This window comes from Sciurus carolinensis, chromosome 8, assembly GCF_902686445.1.
Source record: "Sciurus carolinensis chromosome 8, mSciCar1.2, whole genome shotgun sequence".
NCBI lineage: Eukaryota > Metazoa > Chordata > Mammalia > Rodentia > Sciuridae > Sciurus > Sciurus carolinensis.
Genome location: NC_062220.1, coordinates 5,513,239 through 5,538,089, shown reverse-complemented (window position 1 = coordinate 5,538,089; position 24,851 = coordinate 5,513,239). Strand labels below are relative to the sequence as shown.

At 57.4% G+C, this 24,851-nt stretch overlaps 1 protein-coding gene across 4 annotated transcripts in view; it reads right to left on the bottom strand.

Moving 5' to 3' along the window:
* Prkag2 (protein kinase AMP-activated non-catalytic subunit gamma 2) overlaps nucleotides 1–24,851 on the bottom strand; it is a 261,535-nt gene that overhangs the window by 183,338 nt on the left and 53,346 nt on the right. For all 4 annotated transcript variants that reach the window (XM_047560025.1, XM_047560023.1, XM_047560022.1 and 1 more), the window contains exons 2-3: nucleotides 9,961–10,032; nucleotides 3,158–3,437 (exon numbers count right to left, since the gene is read on the bottom strand). In XM_047560025.1, the coding sequence (XP_047415981.1) occupies nucleotides 3,158–3,437; nucleotides 9,961–10,032 (352 nt within the window). The remainder of the gene's footprint in view (nucleotides 1–3,157; nucleotides 3,438–9,960; nucleotides 10,033–24,851) is intronic.

Genomic DNA, 24,851 nt, shown 5'->3' with positions numbered 1-24,851 from the left:
GACCTTACAAGCTCTGCGTGGCCGGGGACATGGAAGGGCCTTTTAGAATTCTGCACTGGAAGAGGCAGCGTGAACTCCTGCCCCCGGGAAGCTGTGTCTAGCCCATCTTCAAGGCCGACCTCCCACCCAATGTCCACTCTGAAAGGGGAAGCCGTGGCACCTGACTCCCCAAGGGTCCCACAGAGAGGCCCGTGTGGTGCACGTGGCCCAGCTCCTCGCCCCAGGCTGGTGCCGTTGGCAGCTGCCCGCCCGCCCGCCCGCCTGACTGGTGAGGTTCACAAACTGCACCAGGCCTTGGGGGCGAGGCCCAGATTGCAGGGGCCCCTGCTAAGGAAGCGGCAGGGTTGGGTTCCTGGAAGGAAGGCCACCGAGGGCACATGTCCTCCCAGAGCCTGCACCGCGGGCACAAGCCGGGAGCGCACCGTGGAGCCCTGCCCAGAGGAAGGCCTTCGGAGCATGGCTGAGGAGCACAGAGGCCCGGCCAACTGCCGGGCCAGCCTCACCCCTCGCCCCCCGGGGTGCTGGACGTGCCCGGGGTCGTCCCCTGAGAACGAGGCCCCTGCGCTCCTCAGGCTGCGAGGTTCCTCAGGGAACCTCGGGTTCCCTGGTTGTGGGAGCACAGGGGCGGCCCACCCTGCTACTCTGCGTGCCTGTGGCCATCAGGGAGGTCTTCCCGGGGAGCACAGGTCCCTGTGGAAGAGGGGCCATTGCCAGGGTGCAGCAGGGACCCAGAGCCCAGGCCTCGGCCTCGGCACCCACGCAGGCACTTGGCAAGCCTCCCTCCCCTCTGGGGTGCTTCTGCTCCAGCTCCGCCCCGTCCCTCAGATCTGCCCCCACCCGAGTTGGAGATGGTCAGCCGCTTGACCTGGTCTTTTGCTTAAAACCTCAGGTGTGGGTACATCGCTGCTTGGCCAAGTTTGTTCCAACAAGGTAGCTGGTGTGCCCTCTGCCTGGTCATCTCTGGCTACCAAGTTAGCGGTACTTCCTAGTTGCATACATATTAAATTGCTGGCCTTCCTTGGGAGGACTCCTGGGGTCCGAGAACCATTGTGGTCGGATGGTTATTTGCTAACGAACCTTGCACAGCTTATGGCATCTACTTCCCCAGCGTCCCCATGTCCAGCGCCTTACAGGAAGCTCACACTGCTGGGGTGAGGGTGCAGGTCAGACCTGCCTGTCTGTCCTGCTCCCTGGCGCCAGCCTGCAGGCTCCCGTGGACCTCCAGCGCCAACCTCTCCCCGCCTTTCTGCCTTAGAAATGTCCCTCACCTAACGGGCCGCCCATCCCACCCCAGCCGTCCACACCCCTCACTGGTGATTGTAGATCCCGGCCTCTCCCGGGACTGGGTAGTGCTCAAACTTCATGTCCTTCCCTGAACCTTAATGTGGGGCTGCCACAGATGCCACACTGGGGCAGGGTCACCCTTAATCCAGTACCATCTTCTATAAGAAGAGGAGAGACACAGAGAACACCAGGAGGTGGTGGGAGCAGAGCTCTGAGTGACGCGTCTACAGGCCACGGGGTGCTGGGACGGCAGCAGCACCAGGGCGGGCGGGCGGCCTGCCCACACCTCCATCTCCCACCCGAGGCTCCGGAACTGTCGAGAATGCGTGTCTGTTGTTTTAACCCCTCCCCCACCTGTGGCGCTTCCTTGCAGCAGACCAGGGATGAGAATCCACCTGGTCCGTCAGAACCAAGCCGGTGTGGCGCCCCCTGCTGAGAAGCAGGCCACCGGACGGGCCTGGCTGCTGTCCCCACACCTAGAGCTGGCGCAGGAGGACACGCCGCCTACAGGCTCCATCCGTGACCCAACCAACCGAGGACCCCACGGAACTCTTTAACTGTACCTGTGCGAGCCCGCGTGGCTGGCCCTGGTCACGGCCCCTACGTGACACAGCCGCTATTTGCACAGCACTCACGTCCCGTTGGGTGTTTGGTCGTCTGGAGGTGACCCAGAGTACACAGGAGGACGTGCGTAGGTGTGCGCAAACACTGCTACTTCATAAAAGGGGCCTGAGCACCTCGGATTGCAGTGTCTGCAGGTGGCCCTGGAACCAGCCCCCCAAAGACACCACGGGAGGCCTGCACGTGAGGGTTTCGGAATGCTGTCCAGGAAGCTGGAAACGCTCCCTAGCACACTGTGGCACAGTGCTAGAACATTCTCTCCCTGCCCGGCCTGGTACTTGGAGCGCCCGCCAACTCCCCATCACGTGCACCTGGAGAACCGGCTGTCAGGCCTCCTGGGTCCCACACCTCTGTGTCACAGAGAGGTCCGCGAAGAGGCAGCAGAGCTGCCGCGTGGCTTCAGGGGCACTAGAAACCACACGCCGCCCGCCAAGTGGAGGACAGAGGGGACCCCTCCTCCCTGCCTCCTAAGGTGGAGCATTGAGGCTCCAGCCAGCCTTGCTCAGCAAGCACGGCTCCCGCCGGCTGGTCCTCCGAGTGCAGCCACCACCCCGAGAGGAAGAACCCCACCACCGGTGCTTGGGGGCAAGTTCATTCTCCACGCAATGCCCGCCCGAGTGCCGGTGTTCTCAGTGAGCAGAAGGACCTGGGAGGAGCAGGAACAGGGGCGGAGGAGACCAGCTCCATCCTCCTGGCCAATGACCTTGTACTTTCTGTGTTGTGATCCGCACCTGACTAGGGACGGCCCACCCCAGGCCGCTGGAGCGAGAGCAGTCTACCTTCTGTTCACTCATACTCCCGTGCTGAAGGGACTCTCTCCAACACACGCATTTCCTTCCTGTTTCTCTAGCGAATCCATCCCTGTCTCCCAGAGCACCAAACCGAAAAAGTCAGGATCCACGAGAAGCGGGTCCAAAGCCCCCCAGTATCAGACCTCACGGGGTGGGAGCCCTAGCGCAGACTTCTGGCCCCGGACACGGGCCAGCCTCAGAGCCCCAGCCCCGCAGTCAGAGAAGGCTGAAGGCAACCTCTGTCCTTACAAGTCAGGCCGTGAGCCTCGGGTGTTTCCCGCTAACCCCAGAGCAGCCGCCCCGCAAGGTGAGTGTCCCCGGAAAACGACGGCGTGCGCACGTCCTGAAGGAAGACCGCTGGGGCGGACACGCATGTGTGCACCCAGACCCAGAGCCCCGGTGGCTCTGGTGACGTCCGCCCGCAGCCCCGCACCCACCGAACCTCGGCATCCAGGTCTTACTTTTTCTGGAGCGGGAGAAAAACCTGATGCCTCCAGGCGAGGTGGACGGGTTGGAGTTGGGGGAAGACTCTTTGGAGGAGGAGCGGAAGATCCCGCTGAAGCTCATGCGGCGCGGGGAGCGCGGCGGGGACTCCTGGCAGGAGAACGGGAACACGGTCTTGGGAGAGCCGGGGCTGGTCTTGGGCCTCACAGGAGCAGACACAGGGCTGGAGGGCCGGGGCTGGGGTCCTCTGGAGAAGAGCCCTCTGGAGGGGCTGCCCGAGCTGAAGGGGCTGTCCACCTGCAGAAGGACAGAGGAGGAGGTCACCCGGGCTTCCTGGCTCCTCGCCCCGGGCCAGGGCTGCCATCACCATCTCTTCCTACTGAGCTGCAGAGGAAAGTTCCAGGCCCTTCTACAGAGGCGGCCACTGAGCCGTGTGGAGGTCGGCACCTGACAGGATGGCCCACCCAGGCGGGGCAGCAGGTCACGGTGACCCCTGGAGGCCCAGAGAGGAGGGAGGACGGCAGTGGAGAGGGCGCCAAGTGAAGCGGCTCCCGCCCAGACGGTCCGCAGGCCTCCCCTGGCCTCTGCTCGCAGGGGCCTGTCTGTTCTTCTCAAGGCCAAAGTGCCCAGGCAGCCTCAGGAGGAAGCACCGGTCCCCAGCCTCCAGGATGGAGTGGGCCTGGAGCTGCAGCTGGGCCCGTGGTGCTGGGAGCCGCTGAGCTCACCGCAACCTGCGTGGCTTCTGAATGACCGAGTGTGCTCACAGGTGAGGGAGAGGCTGACAAGGCCCCAACTGAGGGCCTCGCTCCACCGTGGCCTTAAAATTGTCACCGTGGTTTGAAAAACGATCGGACTCTGACCCTACGCCGAGACACACAGCTTGCAGCCTCCGAGGACCGTTCAGGGATCCTGCTGGGTGGGGCAGGAGCGCGCGCCCTGCCGTCCAGCGGCCAGGCAGACCCCAGCGCCCCCTGTGGTGCCACCTGGGCCAGTTCCTCAGCCTGGCTGCCTTGGTTTCCTCATCTGTGGAATGAGGACAGCCTGTATCCAGCGTGACTCAGCACAGCACCTCGCCTGCGGTCACCAGGCTGCTGCTGTCCAGTCCCTTGTGAGCTGGGGACACTGGAGAGCACAGCACCCCACACTCCGCAGTTCAGCAACGGGAAAGGAAAGTCCTGTCCCAGGCTCGGCAGGGCAAGAATGAGCCCTGGAGCCGCTGCGCTCTGGGCACCAGAGCCGTGCTGGGAGGTGGCTCTGAGCGCCCGCTCAGGCCCAGGGCCCCAGGAGGGTCTCCCACCACGAGAGGGCTCCCCAAACTCAGCACCTGTGACTCCTGGAAGGACCCAGTGCCCTGTGGAGACGCCACCTCCAGGGACCACCAACCCCAGAGGGTCCAACCTCCCGAGATTCTCCAGCTGACTGAAGAGCCGTCAGCACGTGAGGTGTGGCGTCCAGCTCAGTGCCCACGCCTTCCTGATGGCTTCCGGGGCAGAGGCGTCCACCCGCAGGACCACAGGACCCGGCCAACCTCATCCTGAGCAGAGCACGTTTTTCTTTCTTCGACTGTTTAATATGGGAGTAAGTCCCACTACCTGTCTGCAGGGCATTTGGCCTGGCCGCTCTCCACCCACCTATGGGGCTGAGGATACGTTTTAAAAACGAGAAGCTCTTCAGTGGTGGGTGGGCGTGCGGCAGGGAGCCGTGAGAGGCGGCTGGAGGACCCTCATCGCAGTGGGGACACACATGCAGGGAACTGAGGACGACCCTACAACAAGGTGATGTGACCAGTCAGGATGGGGGTGAGACCTGAGTTCAAGTGCCGCTCAGTCCTAGCAGTGTGGGTGGACAGACGAGCCCGGAGCCTTCTCAGCTCGCCCTCCTGTGTACCATGGATGCCAGGCCTGCTTTCACGGGGGCCTAGACCTCGAGGGCTGGCACAGCCAGGCAGGCGGCACCCATCCTGGCACCCTGAGTACCTATGCAGCAACGTGGTGACGTGGACGCTCGGATAGAGAGGGGCTCGGAGGCCGGAAGAGGAGCGAGTGGGTTGGGGAAGGTGCCCGAGGCCGTCCTGGCCGGCTCCTCGTCTCGGGGAAGCCACCAGCGCCCAGCCAGGCAGTGGTGCAGCTAGCTGGTGGACCTTCTGCAGCCCGCCCTGTCCAGCTCACTGTAGCTGGTGGACCTTCTGCAGCCCGCCCTGTCCAGCTCACTGTAGCTGGTGGACCTTCTGCAGCCCGCCCTGTCCAGCTCACTGTAGCTGGTGGACCTTCTGCAGCCCGCCCTGTCCAGCTCACTGTAGCTGGTGGACCTTCTGCAGCCCGCCCTGTCCAGCTCACTGTAGCTGGTGGACCTTCTGCAGCCCCGCTCTGTCCCGCTCACTGTCACTGTACCCCCAAGCCCCACGCCAGGGAAGGTGCTGGCCGGGAGCAGGCTCACAAAGTTGGCCGCGGGAGTCTGACCTGGGGCCTGCAGCCTCCCCTCACGCCGCAGCCGCCGCTGGAGATGCGGGGAGGAGGCCGAGTCCAGGTCACGCCAGCGGGCCAGGGAGGGTCACGCCGGGGACCCCTGAAGACCAGCTCGCCCACCGTGTCCTGCTCACCTGGGTCCTGGCAACGCCCAGGGACTCTGCCGGGAAGGTGGGGGCACTGAGCAAGTGCCAGCACCCGGCTCTAGGGAGGGGACAAAGATGGACAGGGAAGTGGGGCCTCATCATGGAGCATGGCGGTCTGACCCATAAACATGAGGCAGATGAGGGACTGTCCAGGGGAGCAAATGACCAAACACAGCCCTGGTCAGAGAAGACCCCGAGGCTGGGTGGCTTGGACGGCCAGTGGGCAAGGCTGAGGTGGAGCCAGGAGGATGAGGGGACAGAGGGGGACTCTGAGATAGGGGCACTGAACGTCAGCTTGACCCTTATGTGACGGGTAGGGGGGACCCTGAGATCCCGCTGAACGGGATTCCATTCTGGATTCAGAGCTCTAGGCCCTGGGGCCAGGAACTCCGCCTCAGGAGGGAGCCCCAGCAAGTGGCCTTCCACGCTGGCCTGGAACTGGCCCATCACAGTGGAGGCCAGGCCCCCCCAGCCTCTCCTGTGGGGACCGACAAGCAGAGCGGCCTCCCTCACCAGTGTGAGAACCGGGCCTGGGGAGAGGCCTTGCTTCCTGCAGGGGTGGGCAGGTGCAGCAGCCCGGCCTGCTGAAGCCACCGCGGATGGCTTGGCCCTTGCCACTGGTCTCCAGAGAGGGGACTGGACGCTTCCCGGGTGTGGGAGCCTCCCTGTGTGTCTAGCGCTAATGGGGAGCGGACACTCGGGCCTCTGCCAGGCAGGGCAGAGCCTCACAGCCTGGCCATTTGTCATGTAGCCGCAGGGAGAAAGCTGGGGACAGGCCAGCCACCCTGATGCGCTCAGCTGTGCCTCCCTCCCACCCCAGGGAGCAGGAAGCGGCAGGCGCGAGCCCGAGAGGCCCAGCGAGGGCCAGCTTCAGGACTGTCCGGGAGGGACTGACCAGACAGGACAGACCACACCTCTTGGGATGGAGCTTGGGGCAGAGGAAGGGAGCAGGAGAAAGGGACGTCTCAGGCTGGGAGTCGAGGCCACCCCAGAGGCACGCGGAGGCCGGGCCCTGGAGCCAGGGGCGTGTCCAGCTGCTCGGTCTCTGGGGAGCTGAAGGTGGAGCAGGGCACCCTGAGTCCTGGGTCCCAGTGGGCCCAGAGGGGCACTGGTCTTCTCAGGGAGAGGAGCCCCCACAGCCAGCAGTGGGTTCAAGAGCCAAGGTGGCCACAGCCTGCCCAGCGAGAGGTTCCCTGAGTGAGCCCAGGACGTGTGTCCTGCGTCTGTCTGCACCCCAACCTGCCCTTCAGGCACCTGCCACCTGCCGGGTGTAAGCTGCGATCCATTCAGTCCTCAGAGCTCAAGGTGGGCACAGCCACCACCCCCGCTGGCCCACCGGAGACAGGCTCAGGGCCACACACAGGGTGGGTGGTGGAAGTGGTGAACAGAGGAGCCAACCGTGGTCCCAGAGCAAGGCACAGACAGCGGGGACCCTCACAGAATGGACGTCCTGGAGCCAGGCCGGCTGGCTGACCAGGGATAGCAGCAGAACTGAATGGTCCTGAAGGGGCAGCAGACAAGCCTGGGGGGACAGCAAAGCCGGATGCACCCATCCATTTTGGGGGCTGCCAATTGGATACTTGGCCTTTCCAGTCACCACTGCCAAAGAGGGAAGGATTCCCCAGGAGGCTGGGGGTCTAGGTCGTGGGCACAAAGATGCAGAGACAAGCAGAAGAGGGTAAGAAGCATTGAAGTGGGACCTGTCCAACTTAGGATACCTCCCTGAATGGCCTGTCCCAACAGCCTGAGGTTCAGGAATCCAGATAGGGGATAAATACACTGGTCTGGGCATCAAACAACCTGGACTCTGGCCTGGCTCCATTTTGAAGCCATACTATGACTGAAGCAAGGTCTTTCCATCATTCTGAGGTCCAGTTTCCTCCTCTAAGGTCATACGTGTATATGCTGTGTGGAACCCCAGGACCTTTGCACAAGCCTAGGAAGGAAGTCCTAGGAATAATGGAGATGAACATTTCCTATCAACCTCATGTGATGGTGATACAGAGTTGGAGTTAATTGAAACAAAGTAAGAAATGTGATCATATAGATGGGGTGCACACCTATAATTCCAATGGCTCAGGAGGCTGAGGCAGGAGGATTGTGAGTTCAAAGCCAGCCTTAGCAAAAGTGAGGTGCTAAGCAACTCAGTGAGAACCTGTCTCTAAAAAAAATATAAAATAGGGCTAGGGATATGGTTCAGTGGTCAAGTGCCCCTGAGTTCAATCCTTGGTACCAGAAAAAAAGAAAAGAAAACGAAATAAATGTGATCATATCACGTTTGCCCCTATTTCACATTATAAGAGACTGGGGCCCTTAACAAGGGGCAGGCCATAAATCCAATGCGGTCCCTGGGTGCAGATGCCACAGCCTCCACTGCCCCTGTCCTCCTCTTGTCCCCAACTTCTCCTCCTAGGGACCACAGCCTACCCCTCCTTACCTTCTCCCGCTGTGAGAACTCAGAAGCGGGCCTCCATCTGCCCTGGGCCTCCCCACTGCATCCTCAGCAAGGGTTGGCCTTCCATAGGAATCTTACCACGTCTCCTTCTCGGGGGTATTTTCATTTTGAACTGGGTCACCAACACGAAGGGACAGAAACAGGCAAGGGAAGAGGCAGCTCTTCCCAGGCAATTTGGAAATGACTCTAGGTCAGCAGTCTCCTTGCTCTGGCTACCAAAAAAGGCTGGCCTCGTGGTCGTGTGAATCCCAGGTTCCTGGAGTCAGACGGAGTGACCCTGCCGTCGTCCCAGGGTCGGGGGAAGGACTCTGGGGACGGCTGGGGTGGGCCGCGAGCGAGGAGCCAGCACCCTGGCAACGTCCCGCAAGGTGACAGCCTGGCTTTCCTCCCTCTCCGCTTGGCATCAGCACCGACGCTGCCCTCTGGGCCTGACCGAGGCTGTACCAGGAGGCTGAAGAGGCAGGGAGAGGCTGCTCTGCGAGATGGAAAGCCTCCCTGGAGAGGCTCTGGGTCCTGCGTCAGCCTGTCCCCTGCCTCAGTCCCCTTGCCCGCTCCCTGGGTACCTATGGGCCTGCTCTGGTGAGCTGCGGCCCCTCCCCAGCCAGCACAGGGGCGGGTCAGGTCCTCATCCTACAGCCACCACCCAACATCACCACCAGGGTCCAGCAAAGTTCCCGGGAAACATCAGGGGGAGGGAGCAGCACCTTCCAGGGCCTTCCCTGCTCAGCTGCCATCCCCCTGACCGGGGCTTCACTCTGGACCTCGAGAGTCACCAAAGGGGCCTGGTGGGCCAGAGGGACGCCCCAGCTCTCAGGGCCTCTCTGCTGCAGACCCTTCCTCGGGTTTTCATGGAAGGGAAGGGCCTGTAGAACCGGTGAGGAGGACGACCCAGCCTCCGGGGCCCTGCGCTTGCTGGCTGCCTCCTGCCACCCCAGCTCCTCCCCTGGCGGAGGCCTGAGGCTGTGCTCTGGCGGTCTTTTTTGGCGAGGCCACAATCACTGCTCTTAAGGTTGCTGGCTCTATCAGGGCAGGGCAGGGCCGGGCCGCGAGCTGATGCCAACCGAGCCCCACAGGCCTGAGCCAATTTGTTGATTCAATCGTATGTAATTCAAAATGCTTAGAGAATAGATTCGCTTTTTCCAGTATTGGAATTCCTGCCCTGTTCCCAGGCTGGCAAGCACCCAGCCTGCGCCCAGACCCTGCAGGAGCACCCCCGCCAGGCCCCCTGCAGACCCCTGCCCAGGGTCTGTGGGGACAGGGGGCCCAGGGAGGGTGCCCCACACAGCCCTCAGTCCACCTTCAGCTTCTGGCTGCAGGAAAACCAGGCAGGCTGCCTTGACCGCCCCCGACCTGGCCATGGCCTCCCCAGCCCCTCGCTTGGCACCCCTTAGCTGCCTGACCCCACACGGCCAGCAGCCTGGGAGAGTGGTTTCCTGATGCGAGAGAAAGAGCAGAGGAGAGGGCAGCGCCATGCTAACGATGGGAACAGGAGAGGGAGACGGGAAGAAAGCCCTGGGGACAGCACCCAAGCCCAGGGCTCAGTGGGAGGACACTCCCAAACCTCGACCTTCTGGAGGCTTTCGACCTCCATGCTACCTGTGCCCAGTGCTTGGCTCACTGCCAGCCATCCCCTTTCTCCCCTGGTGGGGAGGCTGGTGGCTGCATGGGCCCAGCCGGGAGAAGAGGAGGGGAGCTTGGCGCACACCAGGGGCCTCGGCCAGCCAGCATGCCCGGAGAGCCCGGGAGAGGCTTACCTTCCGGGAGGAGTGCTTCTCGGAACTCTCCAGGTCTCCGTCCAGGAGCGGCATGGCGAAGGAGCTCAGGTCCTGGGGGAGAGAGGCGCCGGTCAGCAAGAGCAGAGCAGCTCCTCGTAGGGGTCTCCCCCCAGCCCTCCTGAGGGCCAGTGGCGACAGAGGGACGTGGACGGCCCGGGGCAAGAGGAGGAAGTGCTCCCGCTCCCCACGTCCCTAGCGGGACTTCAGGCCAAGCTTCCAGGAGCAGCCATCACCGCCCAGCGCCCAGGGAGGGGAAGGAGACCGGGGACGGAGGGACCGCCCCCAGGCCAGGAAACGGCGTCCTTGTCCTTTCTTTTATACTTATTTCTTTTATACTTATACTCACATATTTAACTGTGACGAGCACACAATGAAATTCATCACCTAGGCTTTTGGGGGGGTTTCGGTGCTGGGGACCCAACCCAGGGCTGGTGCTGTTCGCGGAGCCACACCCGCCTGAGTCTCAGTGGGGTTGGGGTACCGCGGAGTGGTGTCCAGGACACTCGCCCCACAGCTGTGCGCCCTACCGGTCCACTCCCAGACCTTCCGCCTTCCCACACAGAAGCTCTCTTCCCGGGAAACACTAACCCCGCTCCTCTCCCGGCCCGGCGGCCACCGGCCCACCGTTTGTCTCTACAAATGTGACATTCTGGGTCCTTCCTGTGAGTGAACTGTCCTCCTGTGACTGCTCTTCTCCACTTAGCAGGAGGCTTGGCCGTCCAGCCAGGCAGGCAGGAACGCGTGTCAGAAGTCCCCCTCCTCAGGCCGACTGCCTCTCCGCTGCATTTACAGACCACACTTTCTTATCAGTCATCAGCTGGTGGCCGCTTGGGTTGCTTCCACCCTTTGGCTACTGTAAATCATGCTGCTGTGAACCTGAGTGTTACGGGCTGAGCCGTGTCCCCCTCCGCCACCCAAAATCCGTATGTTGAAATCCTAACCTCTAGGACCTCAGAATGTGAATGCATTTGGAGACAGGGTCTTTAAGGGGACAACTGAGTTAAAATGAGATCATTAGGGTGGGCCCTAATCCAACAGGACTGGTATCCTTGTAAGAAGAGGATATTAGGATGCAGACATGCCACCGTGTGAAGACCCAGGGAGGTAATGGCATCTGTAAGCCAGGAGAGAGGCCTCAGGAGGACCCAACCCTGCCCACACCTTGACCTCAGGCTTCCAGCCTCCAGATCTGTGAGAAAGTGAGTTCCATCATTTAAGTTGCCCAGTGCTTGGCCCTGGGTAATGGCATCCCTCATAAGTTCACAGGACAGGTCACGAGTACCTCTTTATGACCCAGCTTTGAGTTCTTTTGGGTAAATACCCAGAAGTGGAACTCTTAGACATTGGGTAGCGCTATTTAAGATGTTTTGAGGAACTGCTGTACTGTTTTCTTTTTACTTTTTACTGTTTGCCATTTTACTTTTCCCACAGTGCACTAGGGTTCCAATTTCTCCACATTCTAACCAGTACTTATCTTCTGACGCTTCTGATGGTAGCCATCCTAAGAGGAGTGAGATGGTATCTCATTATACTTATTCACATTTCCCTGATGAATAATGATGTATGCATCTCTGTGTGGTTTATTGACCATCTACGATCTTTGGAGAAATGCTTTTGCCCGTTTTTAAAATAGGGCTATTTTATTTATATGATTTGTAGGAGTTCTCTATGTATTCTGGACCTTAACCATTTATCAATAAATGATTTGCATACATTTTCTTATTCTACAGGTAGTCTTTTCATTCTGCTGTCTTTTGATGCAGAGAAGTCTTTACTTTGATGTATTTATCTATTATTTCTTTTGTTGCCTGGGCTTATGTTGTTGCATTCATGAAATTAATGCCAAATCTAAAGTCATGAGACATTTCCCGTGTGTATTTTTCTTTTATTTCTTTGTTTTGTTTTGTGTTGGATATTGAACCCATGGCCTTATTCATGCATGTCAGGCAAGTAGTCTTCCACAGAGTCACATCCCCGGTCCCCACCCCATGTCTTTTTCCTAAATTACATTTAGGGCATTGATCCATTTTGGGTTCATTTTTGTATACAGTATAACACAAGGATGTAGCTTTCTTTTTCTGCACATGGATAGCACCATTGCCAAAAATCATTTGACCATCAATATCAGGGTTTATTTCTGAACTCTATCCAGTTCCATTGGTCTATATGTCTGTTTTTTTTATGCCAGTACCATACTATTTTTTGTTACTGTAAATCTGTGATAAATTTGAAATCAGGATGTGTGCGATCTCCAGTTTTGTTCTTTTCTTGTGTTTCAAGATTGTTTTGGCTATTTGGGATCCCTTGAAATATTCTATGAAGTTATTTTTGAAAAAAAAAAAAACTGGGATTTTGATATGGATTGCACCAATTTTGTAGATTGCTTTCAGTACTGCTGACTTCTTAATGACAGTCTTCCAATCCATGAACATGGGATGCATTTCCATTTATTTATGTCTTCTTTCATTTTCTTCAGCAATATTTTGTAGTTTTCTGTGCACTTTCTCTGTGCCTGGGGTTCGGGACCTGCTCTCTCTCACCCAGTTCTCTTGGGTCGACTAGTTGTTCCCTAGGCCTTTTGGCTTTTCCTGTTTCCGTCTATTCTCCAAGTCTGTTTGAAAGTAATACCTGGAAATGCGAGACAGCTGTACTCCTAAGCCCCAGAGACTCTGCTACAGGGCTGGCGTGGCCTCCAGGCCTGACAGACGAGAATGCACTGGTGGGCTGGCACGGCTTCTACGCTCAGTGCTCCTGGAGGCCTTTATTTCAGCGGCTCAGCTCTGCCTGCACGTTGGGATCACCTGGGGAGCCTGGGTCGGGTTGCAGAAGTGAGGTTGGTTAGTTCGTTGTGCATCAAAGCATTTGTCCAGGCTCTGTCTGGTGGACAGTCACCAGGTTCCCATGGGGATTCTCTGGGTCAGCCGTGGAAAGGCACCCTGCAGGCCCTGATCCAGGTTCTATGGATTGCTGACCTCCACAGCCTTATTTCTGAAGTAGTCTGCACCCATGTCCTCTTTGCACAACAGCCCAGGCAGAATGTTTGGAATACCATCTTGACTCCTCATCTACAGGTACTCTCAGGGACCATCCGCTCCCTCCCAGGGAGCTGACCCACTTCACTAGGGACAATCTGACCTCACACCCCAGCCCTAGCATAAGCCCGGCACACGACAATGTATGAATGCCCTGCGGCTGCCACCCTCCGAACACTGCAGACCTGTCCCTCCTCTGGGCTTGGCTCTTGCTCCTTCTGCCCCATGCCCATCCCTAAATGCTGGTTCAGAGAGCTCTCTCGTGTGTCATGCAAATTTCAGTTCAAATATCAACTCTGGCTGGGACCCGCCCTCTGGCAGAGCCCATCCCTCTCCCGCCTGCGTCCCAGTGCCTTAGAGTGGCCCTGTCGCAGGGCCCTGGCACTCTGGGACCAGCTTCTACAGTCTGCTTCTCTCCCTGGACCTCCGCTCCATCAGGGACAAGGGGAGAGCCAGTCACTGTGTGGCCCTGGGCCTGACCTGCAGCAGGCTCCCGACGTCTTTCAACAATCACTCCACGCTCAAATCAGCTTCTGGACTGAGCGCCCCCAACCCCAGGTGCCCGTGTGGGGGGCTGCAGAGTGTGCTGCTGGGCCAGTCAACCACCAGGCCCCGAGTGGCTGCAGCTGGCTGGGTGATAAGGGGGAGCCGCTGGGCCTCTAATCCGGGGTTTAATGAGCACATTCCTCTTTGGGTTCAGTAATTACCACCCCTGCCTTTTGCTCAGTGGCGGCATTCACAGACCAAGACTTTCCACAAACACTTGTTCCTCACCCAGACGGACGAAGACCCCAAGAAGCACAATGTTCCAGCCACTGAGGCCAGAGGTCAGTGATTCATGGCAAGACGACCTAGAAAGAGCTGAGCCCAGGAAGCCCTCACCTCAAGCACTCAAGGGAGCTGCTACAGGTGCTGGGCAGCCATTTCTGACCAGAACGAGCTTATGAAAGCATAGACGGAATGGTCAGTATGGTGGCCTCTCCTGGGCACTACACTAGCCTGCTTGGTCAAGCAGCTTGGCAGGGACCTCCTGGCACAGTGACCAGCTTTGCTGGACGCTCCCCTGCTGGCATTCCACGTCCTAACCCAGGCTCTCATCTCCCAATGACTACCACCAAGCACTGCACATGGAGGGCCTGCAGACATGGCAAAGAGTCCGCTGGCTTGTGGACTGCTCGGGCCCTGGACTCTCTGCTAGTCTGTGGTCTGGAAGGCCCAGGCTCCTGGAGCGGCCCTGTTTGGAATTCTCGACTCCCTGGCTGCTGCTGCCGCCGCCACCCACCCCCTCAGCTGCCAGCCAGGCCCTCGGGACCTGGGAGGGCATTCCCCCGGGCCGTGTCAAGACACCTAGATACAGAAGGCGTGATGTCCGTCCAGACGCAGCCTTAGCGCTGTGCACTTCACCGGCCTGCAGTGCGGACCTCGACCACGGGTTCTGAGCTGATCATCAGGGTCTCTGGTGAAAGTTAACTTTCAAGGTTTGGATGCATAAGTCGCCTGTCAGGAATACATTCAGACAAAAGAGAACAGCCCTGGGTTTAGAGGAAACTCCTAAGACATAAGCTAACCTTAAAATCAGCTCATTGAATTCCTCCCCCCTACCTGTCTTTAGATATCCAGGCAAAAGCCAAAAGTCTCTCTCTCACACACATACACACACCACTGGCATTAACAACAGAACCATCACTAATCTGACATTTGTGCCTTTCTTAAATCTCCCACTTGTGGCCTCATTTGGTCTTTCATATATGTATTTTTGTAGTCGTTGTTATAGATGGACACAATACCTTTATATTATTTATCAATTTTTATGGGGTGCCGAGGATCAAACCCAGGGCCTCACACGTGCTAGGCGAGCCTCTACCACTGAGCCACAGCCACAGCACTCATTTGGTCCTTATAGCAACCCGCGTGTTGGAGAGTGGCGTCATCCTCGACTGTAGAGGAAGACACTGAGGGGTGGTATGAGCCTTTGCCTGTTGCCAGGCAACCAGACAGCGGCGAGCAGGTCCCAGCACTCAGGTCCAGGCACACTCCTGGACCAGAGCTCTTTATAAGACTCCCCCACCTCCTCCGATGGCTCAGTTCCAGGGACAGAATAACAACTGGGTCAGAAGCTGTGAAGGTCTGGAGTGATTTCATGCAAAACGAGTATCCTAGGCACAGTGTGGCCTCAGAGGGAGACAGAAGGAAGGGTGGAGGAGGGTTAGTGTGACTCAGAGACTCATTCCCAAGGCAGTTTGTGATCCTCTTCCTTTAGGTGCTTCTTTGTAACTAACTGACGCTGATGTTACCCTGAATAGAAGGGCCTGCGACATCCCACCCCTCAGTGCGTGGCTTCCCCTCACCACACGTATCCCCATCTGTCCCCATGAGATGATGGAAGTGGTCATGTTCACGGTCAGTGTCCAGTCTCCGTGAAGGCGTACGCGATAGCCCAGCGATGGGGTCCAGTTAAGCGTGCACTCAGCAGATACAACCTGATCTGTCTCTGAAGTTCTTCTTACAGAACTCTGCTGTTGTTGCAGCTGGGACGTCCCTGAAAGAGGGCTGGCCTCAGTGCAAATCAGGATAAACAGAACAGCTGCCAGCGTGGCGGACCCAAGCCCCCCTACCCCGGGGCAAACCTGGGGTTTGAGATGTTGGGGTCACAGTACAACATTCCTGCCTGATTCCTATGGAGGAAGAAACACATCCCGAATGACCTGCACTCTCCATCCTGCTGAGCAGACCCAAGAACAGCGGGCCACCTGGAGGCACCCTGGGCTGTGAGCTAGGAGTCCGGATCCCTCCAGGAACAAGCTGAAAGTCCCCACAGCCCCCAGGACACCGCCTTCTGTCATTCACAAAGGCAGTCAAGACCAAGGTCAGACCCTGCTCTGCTGTTTGCTCTTGGGGATTTCGGGCATGTCTGAACTTTGGTTTTCCCTCTGTTAAATGAGAGGGTTTAACTGGGTAATTTCTGAAGATGGCTCTCAGATCACATGGCCTGTTTTTATCTGTTGAGCTGAACAGGGGTTGGGAGCAATTTAAAGGAGTCCTGCAAAACTCAGGCCCAAGCGCGCCTCTCCCCTCCTGGCTTGGTTGTAGAAATGATAGCTCCCACCCCCCAGCAACAGCCTCCCCTGCTCTCCAGGCAGCCAGGTGCGGCTCCATGAGCACAGAGCGAGGTGCGTCCTTGCTGCCCTTGGGAGCCTCGCCGGGGAGGGCGTCCTGGCGTGGCCCTGTGCGTCTCCATCGGCCTCTTAAATTCAAACGCTTCCCGCTTCTCAGCTGGTTTCCAAGGCCCTCGATCCTAAGCGCCAGGACTGTCAATGCACATGCCAGGAGATTTCAGGAGCTGCCCCGTGGATTTCAGAAACCCACAGGTGGCCTCCTCAGGTTCCCAGCTGGACCTCCCTCTTTGGTCACCTGGCCCACCCCACGGTTGCGGACACGATCAGCGGGCAGCACCCACAGCTCCAGCTGCATCTGAATCTAAGTTGCCATCATGGCCTTCAGCCTGCCTCTGGCGGCAATGGCCTTGGCAAGCCCCCCAGGTGGGAGGCCCCAGGGAGGCATCTCCAGATGGGCCAGGCTTGTGCAATCCCTGAAAACCACCAAATGGGCAGTTCTTGGTACTGGTGGGAGGCAGGAGGTGGCCAGAGCCATGGTCAGTTGGAGCCTTTGAGAAACATCCATGTTATGTAACCACTCTCAGAAAAATAAGGAACAAATACTGAATCACTGGAACTAGGCAACAGGGGAGGGACACCGGCCAAATTAAAGAAAGCCTAAACTTAACTCTCGGGGAAGTTCCAGGGTAGCTTATTTTCCACAGAGGACACCACGGTTTCTGACTGCTGTCTGAGAGACTTCCTGATGTAAAAAAGAAGAAAAACAACAACATGGCTATTTTCACTCCTGCGGCCACCCCTACCTGGGGGTGCTGATTCACACCTGGCTTTCAGGATGGCCCCTGCCCCGCGGGCGTCCCCAGCCCTCGCCAGGCCAGTGCTATCAGTGGTTTCTCTCGCCACTGGCCTCACCAAACTCCTTTTTGTTTCCTCAAAACCAAGTAGCCCCAGAACCCCGAGACCAAGTGGTGGGGAGACCTTGATTCTCCACTCACGTTGGTAGCAAAGCACTTGGTCTCCGAGAGTCTGCTTTCCCGTCTACAGTGCATCTACCACGCTGTCTGCATCAGAGAGGTGGCTGTAAAACCAGACAGGCTGTGAACAAAGGTCTGTCCTCTGGTGAGAGTCCTTGCACCCCGGGCATACAGAGGGCCACTGGCCAAGGAAAGCTTCAGCCAGACACCCAAGGCTGTGGAGAGGACAAAGGGAATGGCCCAGGACAAGCAGGCTGAAGGCCGTCTACCTTGGAGGCCAGGGCAGCCCCTTCTGAAGTGGGGTTGAGAAGACTGAAGACACTGGCTGTCCCCTAGCATTAGAGCGTTGCCACGCCCCTGCCCCAAGCCCACCCGCGGTGATTCTAAAGAGGGTCCCGAGGCACACTGCTGCTCCCGAGCCTCCAGTGCTCTTCTTGCCTGGAAGGTGGCGGGCCTGCAGCTCATCCGGGCAGCCTTTGCTGGACTAGAGCTACCCAGGAGCTTGGAGGGAACTGCCAGCCTCCTACAGCTGAGGATGTCGTGCCGAGGGACACTCTGACTCACCCTGGGCTCTGGGATGCCCGAGGACCTCCATGTTCCCAGCCCTCCCCTAGCTCAGGTCCAAAGTGGCCTCTCAAAAGCAACCGTTCCCAGGTAGAGTCCAGCCTCTGTTAACCAAGAGGCTCCAACGTAGTTCCTTGACTGCTTCCAGTCTGTCGGAGGCCCTCCTGAAAAGGGGAGTGTGAGGAACAGGGAAATGGCCCTGGGGGCTGGTTGAGTGAAGGTCGCAGAGGTCTGGATCCCTCCTCAGTCAGGGAGGCTGGTGCCCACAGAGGCCCAGGACATGCAGCTGTGACAGTCATGCTGCTGGTCTCTGCAGCGATCTCCCTGCGAGTCACCCAGAAGCATCTCTCCAGCTCCCTGCAGGAGGTACAGCCTGGGCTGCAGGTTGCTGCTTCGCGTAGAGCACCACACACCACACAGGCGGCATCTCAGGGTCCCAACCCGAGACGGCTCCGAGGTGCTACGGAACAGGGCGCTTTGGGCTGCACTGACCAAGCCCATCTTAGAGCTGGTGATGGCCAATTTCATGGGGGAGCCTGACTAGGTCACAGTGTCTACTGGCTGGATCATACACTGATCTTATCAGGGCTGGGAGCACATCTGTGGGATGTGGTTAAACATCTGTAACTGGTTGACTTTAAGTGAAGTGCCTGCCCTCCATGATGGGGGTAGACCTCATGATGAGCTGAAGGCCTGAGGAGAGAAAACTAAGGTTTCCAGAAGAAAAAGTTCTGCTTTAAGACCACAGCATCTGCCTTAGCTTCTAGACTGTCAGTCTGTCCCATGGATTTAGGACTTCCCAATCCCAACAACATATGAGCCATCCCTTATGAAAGATCTCTTGAATATATTATATAATACTGTGTGTGATATATACATATACATACACACACATCATAAATTATACATAATCAATGCATTACCGTGCAATTATGTATCTCCTTAATATGTGTATATATTAAGAAAAAATAGGCTCTCCCACTCTGTCCCTCTCCTTGGCTGTTTCTCTGGGGGCCTTTCCTGCTGCAGAGTCCGTGGCCTCCTCCCACTGAGCTGAAGGGAACAGGGAGGAGAATCCAGGACAATGAAGGGCAGCGCCGAGATGCCCTCGGGCTCCTGGAGAAGGTGAGAGGGGTCTCCTTGGTCGGCAGGCAGAGCTTTCCCTTTGACAAGGGTCCCTCAGTGCCCAAAGGAAACAGGTGGACAAGGAAACAGACGGATGGGGAAGCCTGACCCGTGGGGCGTGTTCAGCGGAAACCAGGGAACAACCAGCTCCCGCTGCCATGCGAGGACCCTGCCACACGGAGGACAGCCTCCTGGGAACCCGTGGCCTCGCCCGCCTTGGCTCCGGGACCCATCTGTGAAGTGGGCCATCGCTCGCACGTCCCGGGTGGGGTAAGAGCCGAGCTGGTGCCTGCCCTGGCATCTGGGGCACTGCTCTGTAACCGAGCCCCTTCCTCCTCTACAGACCAGAGCGGGCAAGCAGGACTGCATCTGCGTCCCCTCGGGCCACTCGCTCCTCCACTGATCCGCAGAAGCAATCCAACGAGAGTCACCTTGCCCCTTGACGACACAGATGCTGGAAAAAGGCTCACGAGCTCGTGTCGGCTGCGGCCTGAGCAGGGTCCTCCCAGGTAGAGGAGGCCTGTCTCCCAGGCACCAGCAGCTCTGGGACCTCAGTAAAATGCTCCCTGCTTTCTGCCATCCCTCCTGCAGCTCGTCTTTAAGTATGGACCCAAACCCCTTGGGTTTTACCCAGTGGGGGCAGGGTAGGGGGAGCCAGCTTGGGGAGCCCCACTTCTGATGCAGGGCCATTTGGGTGCATGTGACAAATGACAGGGCCAGAACATCCCGTTCCCCCACTGTGGGGTCTTTTCTATAATGTGAAGGGGCTTGGGGGACGTAACTCATTGTCTCATAAAGATTCCGTTATTCACACGCGCACACACACACACACACGCACGCACGCACACATGCACACGCACACACACGCACACACACAAACACACACACACATGCACACACAGAACAACTTCTTACGGCATCGCGGATGAAGAAGTCTAAACGATTCTGCCTTAAATGAGCTTGGAAACAGTCCAGATAGCCTTCAGGAAACAGAGGCGCTAACCTTCTGTCCCCCAGATGCCACCAGAAGTACGGCATGACTGCTGTCTGTTTCCTCTCCTGGCTGTTTGCTCTCTGACCCGTCTTTGTACTTTATTCCCAGAAATAAGCACCGAGCAAAGCATCAGAGGCCTGCATCTCTTTACCACCCGAGTGACACTTTCCTTACTCCTCACCTCCCTCTGAACGCTTTTATCCCTCTGCAGCTTGGCACCTGCCAACCCCTACGTCCTCTAGGCCACTGTCAAGACCAGAGCAGCAGTTATGCCCTGGGGGCAACCCCTAAAAGTTCTGTTCGGGTGATGCTGGTCACACCTGTACCCGCCTGGCCCTGGCCCCGCAAAGCCTAAACCCAGAACACCAGGCAGTCATGTGATCTCACAGTTGGGAAGTCTCCAAGCTCCTCTGGGTCCCTCAAGTTGTAGGCAAACCCCGAGAGGTTCCAGCAAGTTTCTCAAGGCATCGTGGCAAAGTGGTGACCCAGTCAGAGCCAAATCCTGCTTCTGCAGCTTCTAGCCGAGGCCTCTGTCACCCCCAGCTCTCTCCAGCTGCCTTGGGCTTTCTAGCCGAGGTTTCTATCACACACGATGGTAATGATGACTACCTTAGAGTCACCATGGAGCTGAAGTGCCAGCACAGGGCTCCTGAGTTGGGCACATCACAAGTGCCAGTCGTGGGGTCACCTGGGCAGCCTCCCAAGTAAGCTCCGTCAGTCTCTTCGCACCTGTCTCTCTTCCTGCGGCAGAGCCGAGCCCTTGTCACGAATCACTTGCCAGGTTTGTATTTGCTACTTCCCAGGAACCCTTTGCTTGTGATCATGGCCGTCAGGGTGGGCAACCGCTCCAAGAACTTTCCAGGAACCACGGAAACCACCGCGTCCCCCTACAGATAAAAGTTTGCAGGCACAGCACAGAGGGGCTCCTGGCAAGTTCTAATAGCAGCCGGTCGGAGGAGAGCAGCTGGGTAGGGAGATGGTGCCTGTCGCTTCCCCTTCTGGCCAGACTCTGAGGACCAACTAGCATACACTCTGGGCAGCTCCTAAGTAGGACATGAGGACAGGTGTCTGGGAGAGTCGATGCCCTCCCACAGAGCTCTGTCCACCGACGGGCACAGAAACCTATATTAGGCCAGAATCTCCCACAGGAAAGATGAATGGCATTTAAATGACCACACTGCTAGCTCTTTAAAAAATAATTTTTTTTTGGTCCTTTTACCTACTTAGTTCCTATTGTTAAAAAAAGATGGAATGGGCCTGTGCCCTCTGTGAGCAGGGCTCCCCCAGCTCTGCCCTCATAGCTGCCTCCTGTGGAGACCGGCTCCCAGCGCTTCCTCAGTGTCCTCCTCCCAGACAGGAGGGGGTTGGGCCTGAACCCGAGAGCCCCCCAAGTCCTGCAGCCTCTCACAGTGCACCCTGTGTGAACCGCTCCGGGTGGTGGCAGGACAAACTGCAAGAAGTGACAAAGTGACAGCAGCCAGGGCTGCGCAGAGGGAGGGAGCAGTGAGTGGGTGGAGCCTGGGGTCTGGGTCGGGGTCTGTTCTGTGCGAGTCTACAGTGGTGGGTGTGTCACCATACGTGCCAAACCAAGAAGCGCACCCCAAGAGTCAGCCCTAATGTGAGGTATGGACTTCGGTTAATAACGATGTGTCCAGAAAGTCCCCTCCCTTGTAACCAGGGCACACACGGTGCATGTCACTAACAAGGGAAGGAGGGGTGGGGAGGCGGTACGGGGGACCCTCTGCACTTCCTGCTTAACTGTGCTGCAAGCCTAAAACAGCTCAAAAACACCAACGGCTACAAAAGATGTATTAATTAATAATAATAATAATAATCATGGCAGCAAACAGTCAGAGATGGCCTCACCTCAAGGCCATCTGCCAAGAAGTCACCCATCCTGCTGGGCCAGGCCTCCACTCAGTCCTTACTGCAGGAGACAACAGGGAACCTGTGATCTGGTGGGGGCCCTGCCTGGAGCGCCTCAGAAGTGCCTGTGCCATCAGCTCACTAGGGGACAGGAGCTGGGGAGGGCAGCTCCTCTGTGTCTGTGGCCCCAGCTCCTTGGAAGGCAGGGAGCAGGAGTGTTCCCAGGTCCAGACCTAGTCATAAGGTCGCTGGCCCCTGGTCTGTGGCTCACCTTTCAGACAGATGATCAGTGAGGCAAGCGAGGCCCAGAGACTATGTGTTGAACTGGGCAGCGGGAAGCGGGGAGAAGGGTCTGAGAAGCAGGCCCCCACCGCTCAGCCCAGCCCCCTCCTGCAGGCCAGGGCGTGAGCAGCCGGCAGAGGCTCCTGCCTCCTCGCTCTTCTAGGGCCTAAGCACAGCTAGAATCCCGAGTAGCCCCGTACAGCTGGGCTGGGGGACGCATCACAGGGTCTGGAGCAGCGGGGTTAATGGCAGAGACCAAGTGGGGGCAAAGTCATCCTGTTTCCTGGGGGTGGACTTGAGGCTGTAAATCACGCCACCAATGAACCCAAACAAGGACATTAGCTAGGTTTTTTTCTCCTTTTTGTTTTTGCTGCCAACAAACCCATTCTGAGGCTTGTTATATAAGCAAGGGGGGGTGCCAGGTGGGGGGCCAGTCACCAGACTTTGCATCTTAGCAGGGCTATCTGAGCTCAGCTGGGGCTACAGTGGGGAGTCAGGTACAAAAAACAGGGGCTGTTCGTGGCTTTGCTTTTTCAAGGAAAAAAAGAAAAACGCCTGCCTTCTTCTTCTTTTTTTTTTGCGGTGCTGGAGATTGAACCCAGGACCCCGTGCTTGAAAGGCAAGCCCTTTACCAATTGAGCTATCTCCCCAGCCCTGATGCCTGCCTTCTTATGACCTAGGAGCTGGGACGAACTTCATCTTTCTGGACAGTCTGGGTGCTCCTGTGGGAGGACCTGGTCTTTGAGGTGGGCCATCTCCCAGGCTCGTGCACAGGAGGAGCCCCCTGGCCAGGGGCGGCACAACTGGCTCCGGGCTGGAGCCGGTCCTCAGCTGTTCTGTCACTCCCCAGGAGAGCAGTGCGGGGCCTTCCCCTCTCCCTGAGAAAGCCTGGGAGGCTGGGTTGGCTGCTGTGTGAGGGACGCTCCTAAGACCAGAGGGCCCCTCGGGAGGGTCTGTCCCCGGCAGTGCCAGCACCTGCACTGCACTCTTGGTTGTCACCAGTCGCTATAGCCTGAATGCATCTCCTCAAAGTTCACCTGATGGAAACTTAAATTCACGACAGTGACATTTAGAGGTCACCTTTGGGAGGTGACCAGGATCTGTGAGATTGACAGCCCCATGTGGCATCAGTGGCTTTCTTAGAAGAGGAGAGACCTGAGCTGGCACACTAGCCCTGTCTCACCGTGTGATCCCCTCCACCGGGGTGGCTCTCAGGGGCCACACTCTCAGGCTTCCTCGCCTCCAGAGCTGCAAGCCAAACACTTCGAAGTAACCAGTCTTGGTTGTTCCGTTACCAGAAAATGGACTAAGACACCGGAGGATCCCAGAAGCCTTCCAAACAAAATGCTCCTCTCCTTTGGGACTATGAGGTTCTGGGGACACCACCCACCGCTTATGCAACACAGGGGCTCCACGTCCCAGGTCCTTGTGCCCCAAACAAGTGAACGACCTTGGGGAGCTGACATTTCCCAAAGATCTGGTTTTGAATGGACCTGGAAGGCAGCGTGTCCTCAGAGAGGCCTACCAAGGAGAAAGGGGACTCTGCAGCTGGGGATGGGAGCTGCCCAAGGCTGCTCCCGATGGCTAGCAGTCCCCTCTTGGCTTGCCACGTCCTATTTTCATGGTTTAGAGGATAGATGAAAAGATCTCAGAAGGTCAGTTCTCCCTTGGCTATCTAGAGGAAAGAGGGCACACTGAGCAGGTGTCCTTGGCGAAAATCCCTGGTGGGTGCCTATTGTCCACAGGACCAGGTGCCACACTCCTTGCCTGGCAGTTCAAGCACCAGGACAGCCCTGGACTCCTTCCCCTACGTCCCTCTCCTGTTCCGGCCACCTGACCGCACACTGCGGGAACTGCCTCTAACACTCTGGCCCCCAGGCTGCAGCTAGTACCAGCGCTGCTCACACCAAGGGCTCATGATGCCCCCAAGTTTAAGGTTATTACATGTGAGTGACTTGAAAGGTGACAGGAAGCCAGAATTCCTTCATTGAGAGAATTTGCAACTTAAAACACTTTGGATAAAAATTTAAGATGGCGTTTGTCCTGTCAGAGTTCAGGACACACTGCAGGCATAGGGCTGCAGTGCTGCTCAGCGGTGAGCCCTTGCCTAGCAAGCCTGAGGCCCTGGGTCCCACCCCAGCACCACAGAGAGAGACAAGATTGAAAAATGTTCATAGAAAATTGAATAAAATAAAGGGTTCTTCTATGTCACACAGCTGGAGAGGTGCTGATCACACTATGTTTTCCTACCTGGATTGAAATGACCCCTTCCAAATTCTGTCCATTTAAATCCTCCACGTGCTTCAAGAACTAGCTCGATTCTGGTAAGTTTACACTGAATTTTCCGAAGAGTACAGATTGAAGCAACTCACTCCGTTCACCCAGTCGGGGCCCAGGGGCTATGTATGTATCAGCTTTATCTCGGGATAGACTGCGAGTCCTCCGAGGGCCATGGCTGTTATCCAGTTTTTTTTGTTTTTTTTTTTTTTTTTAATTTGGTAAGAAGTAAATTCATCTGATTCAAACACCAAAACAAGTGATATACACTTGAAGAGTCAGTCTCTCACTTCTGTCCACCGTGCCATGGATCCAGAGGACTCACCTTTAGTTGTGTATCCAGCTAGGGCATCTTTATGCAAACACAAAGAGAAAGTGCCCCCTCTTCCTGAAACAAAGCCTCCCTCCCTTTTAAATTACAGGCCCTGCTCCAGGGGCTTACCACCTTACACATCCAGGAGACCTTCCAACATCAGCGCACGCATTTCCTTCTGTTGACGGCATATTTGTATGGAACACCTTACCGTGACCACCCCTTTTAGCTAACTTCAATTTTTCTCAGGTGATCAATCTGCAACGAAAACTTCAAATCGACTTCCCGGTTCTACCATACATGCTTGGATTCCTGACATGCTGCCAC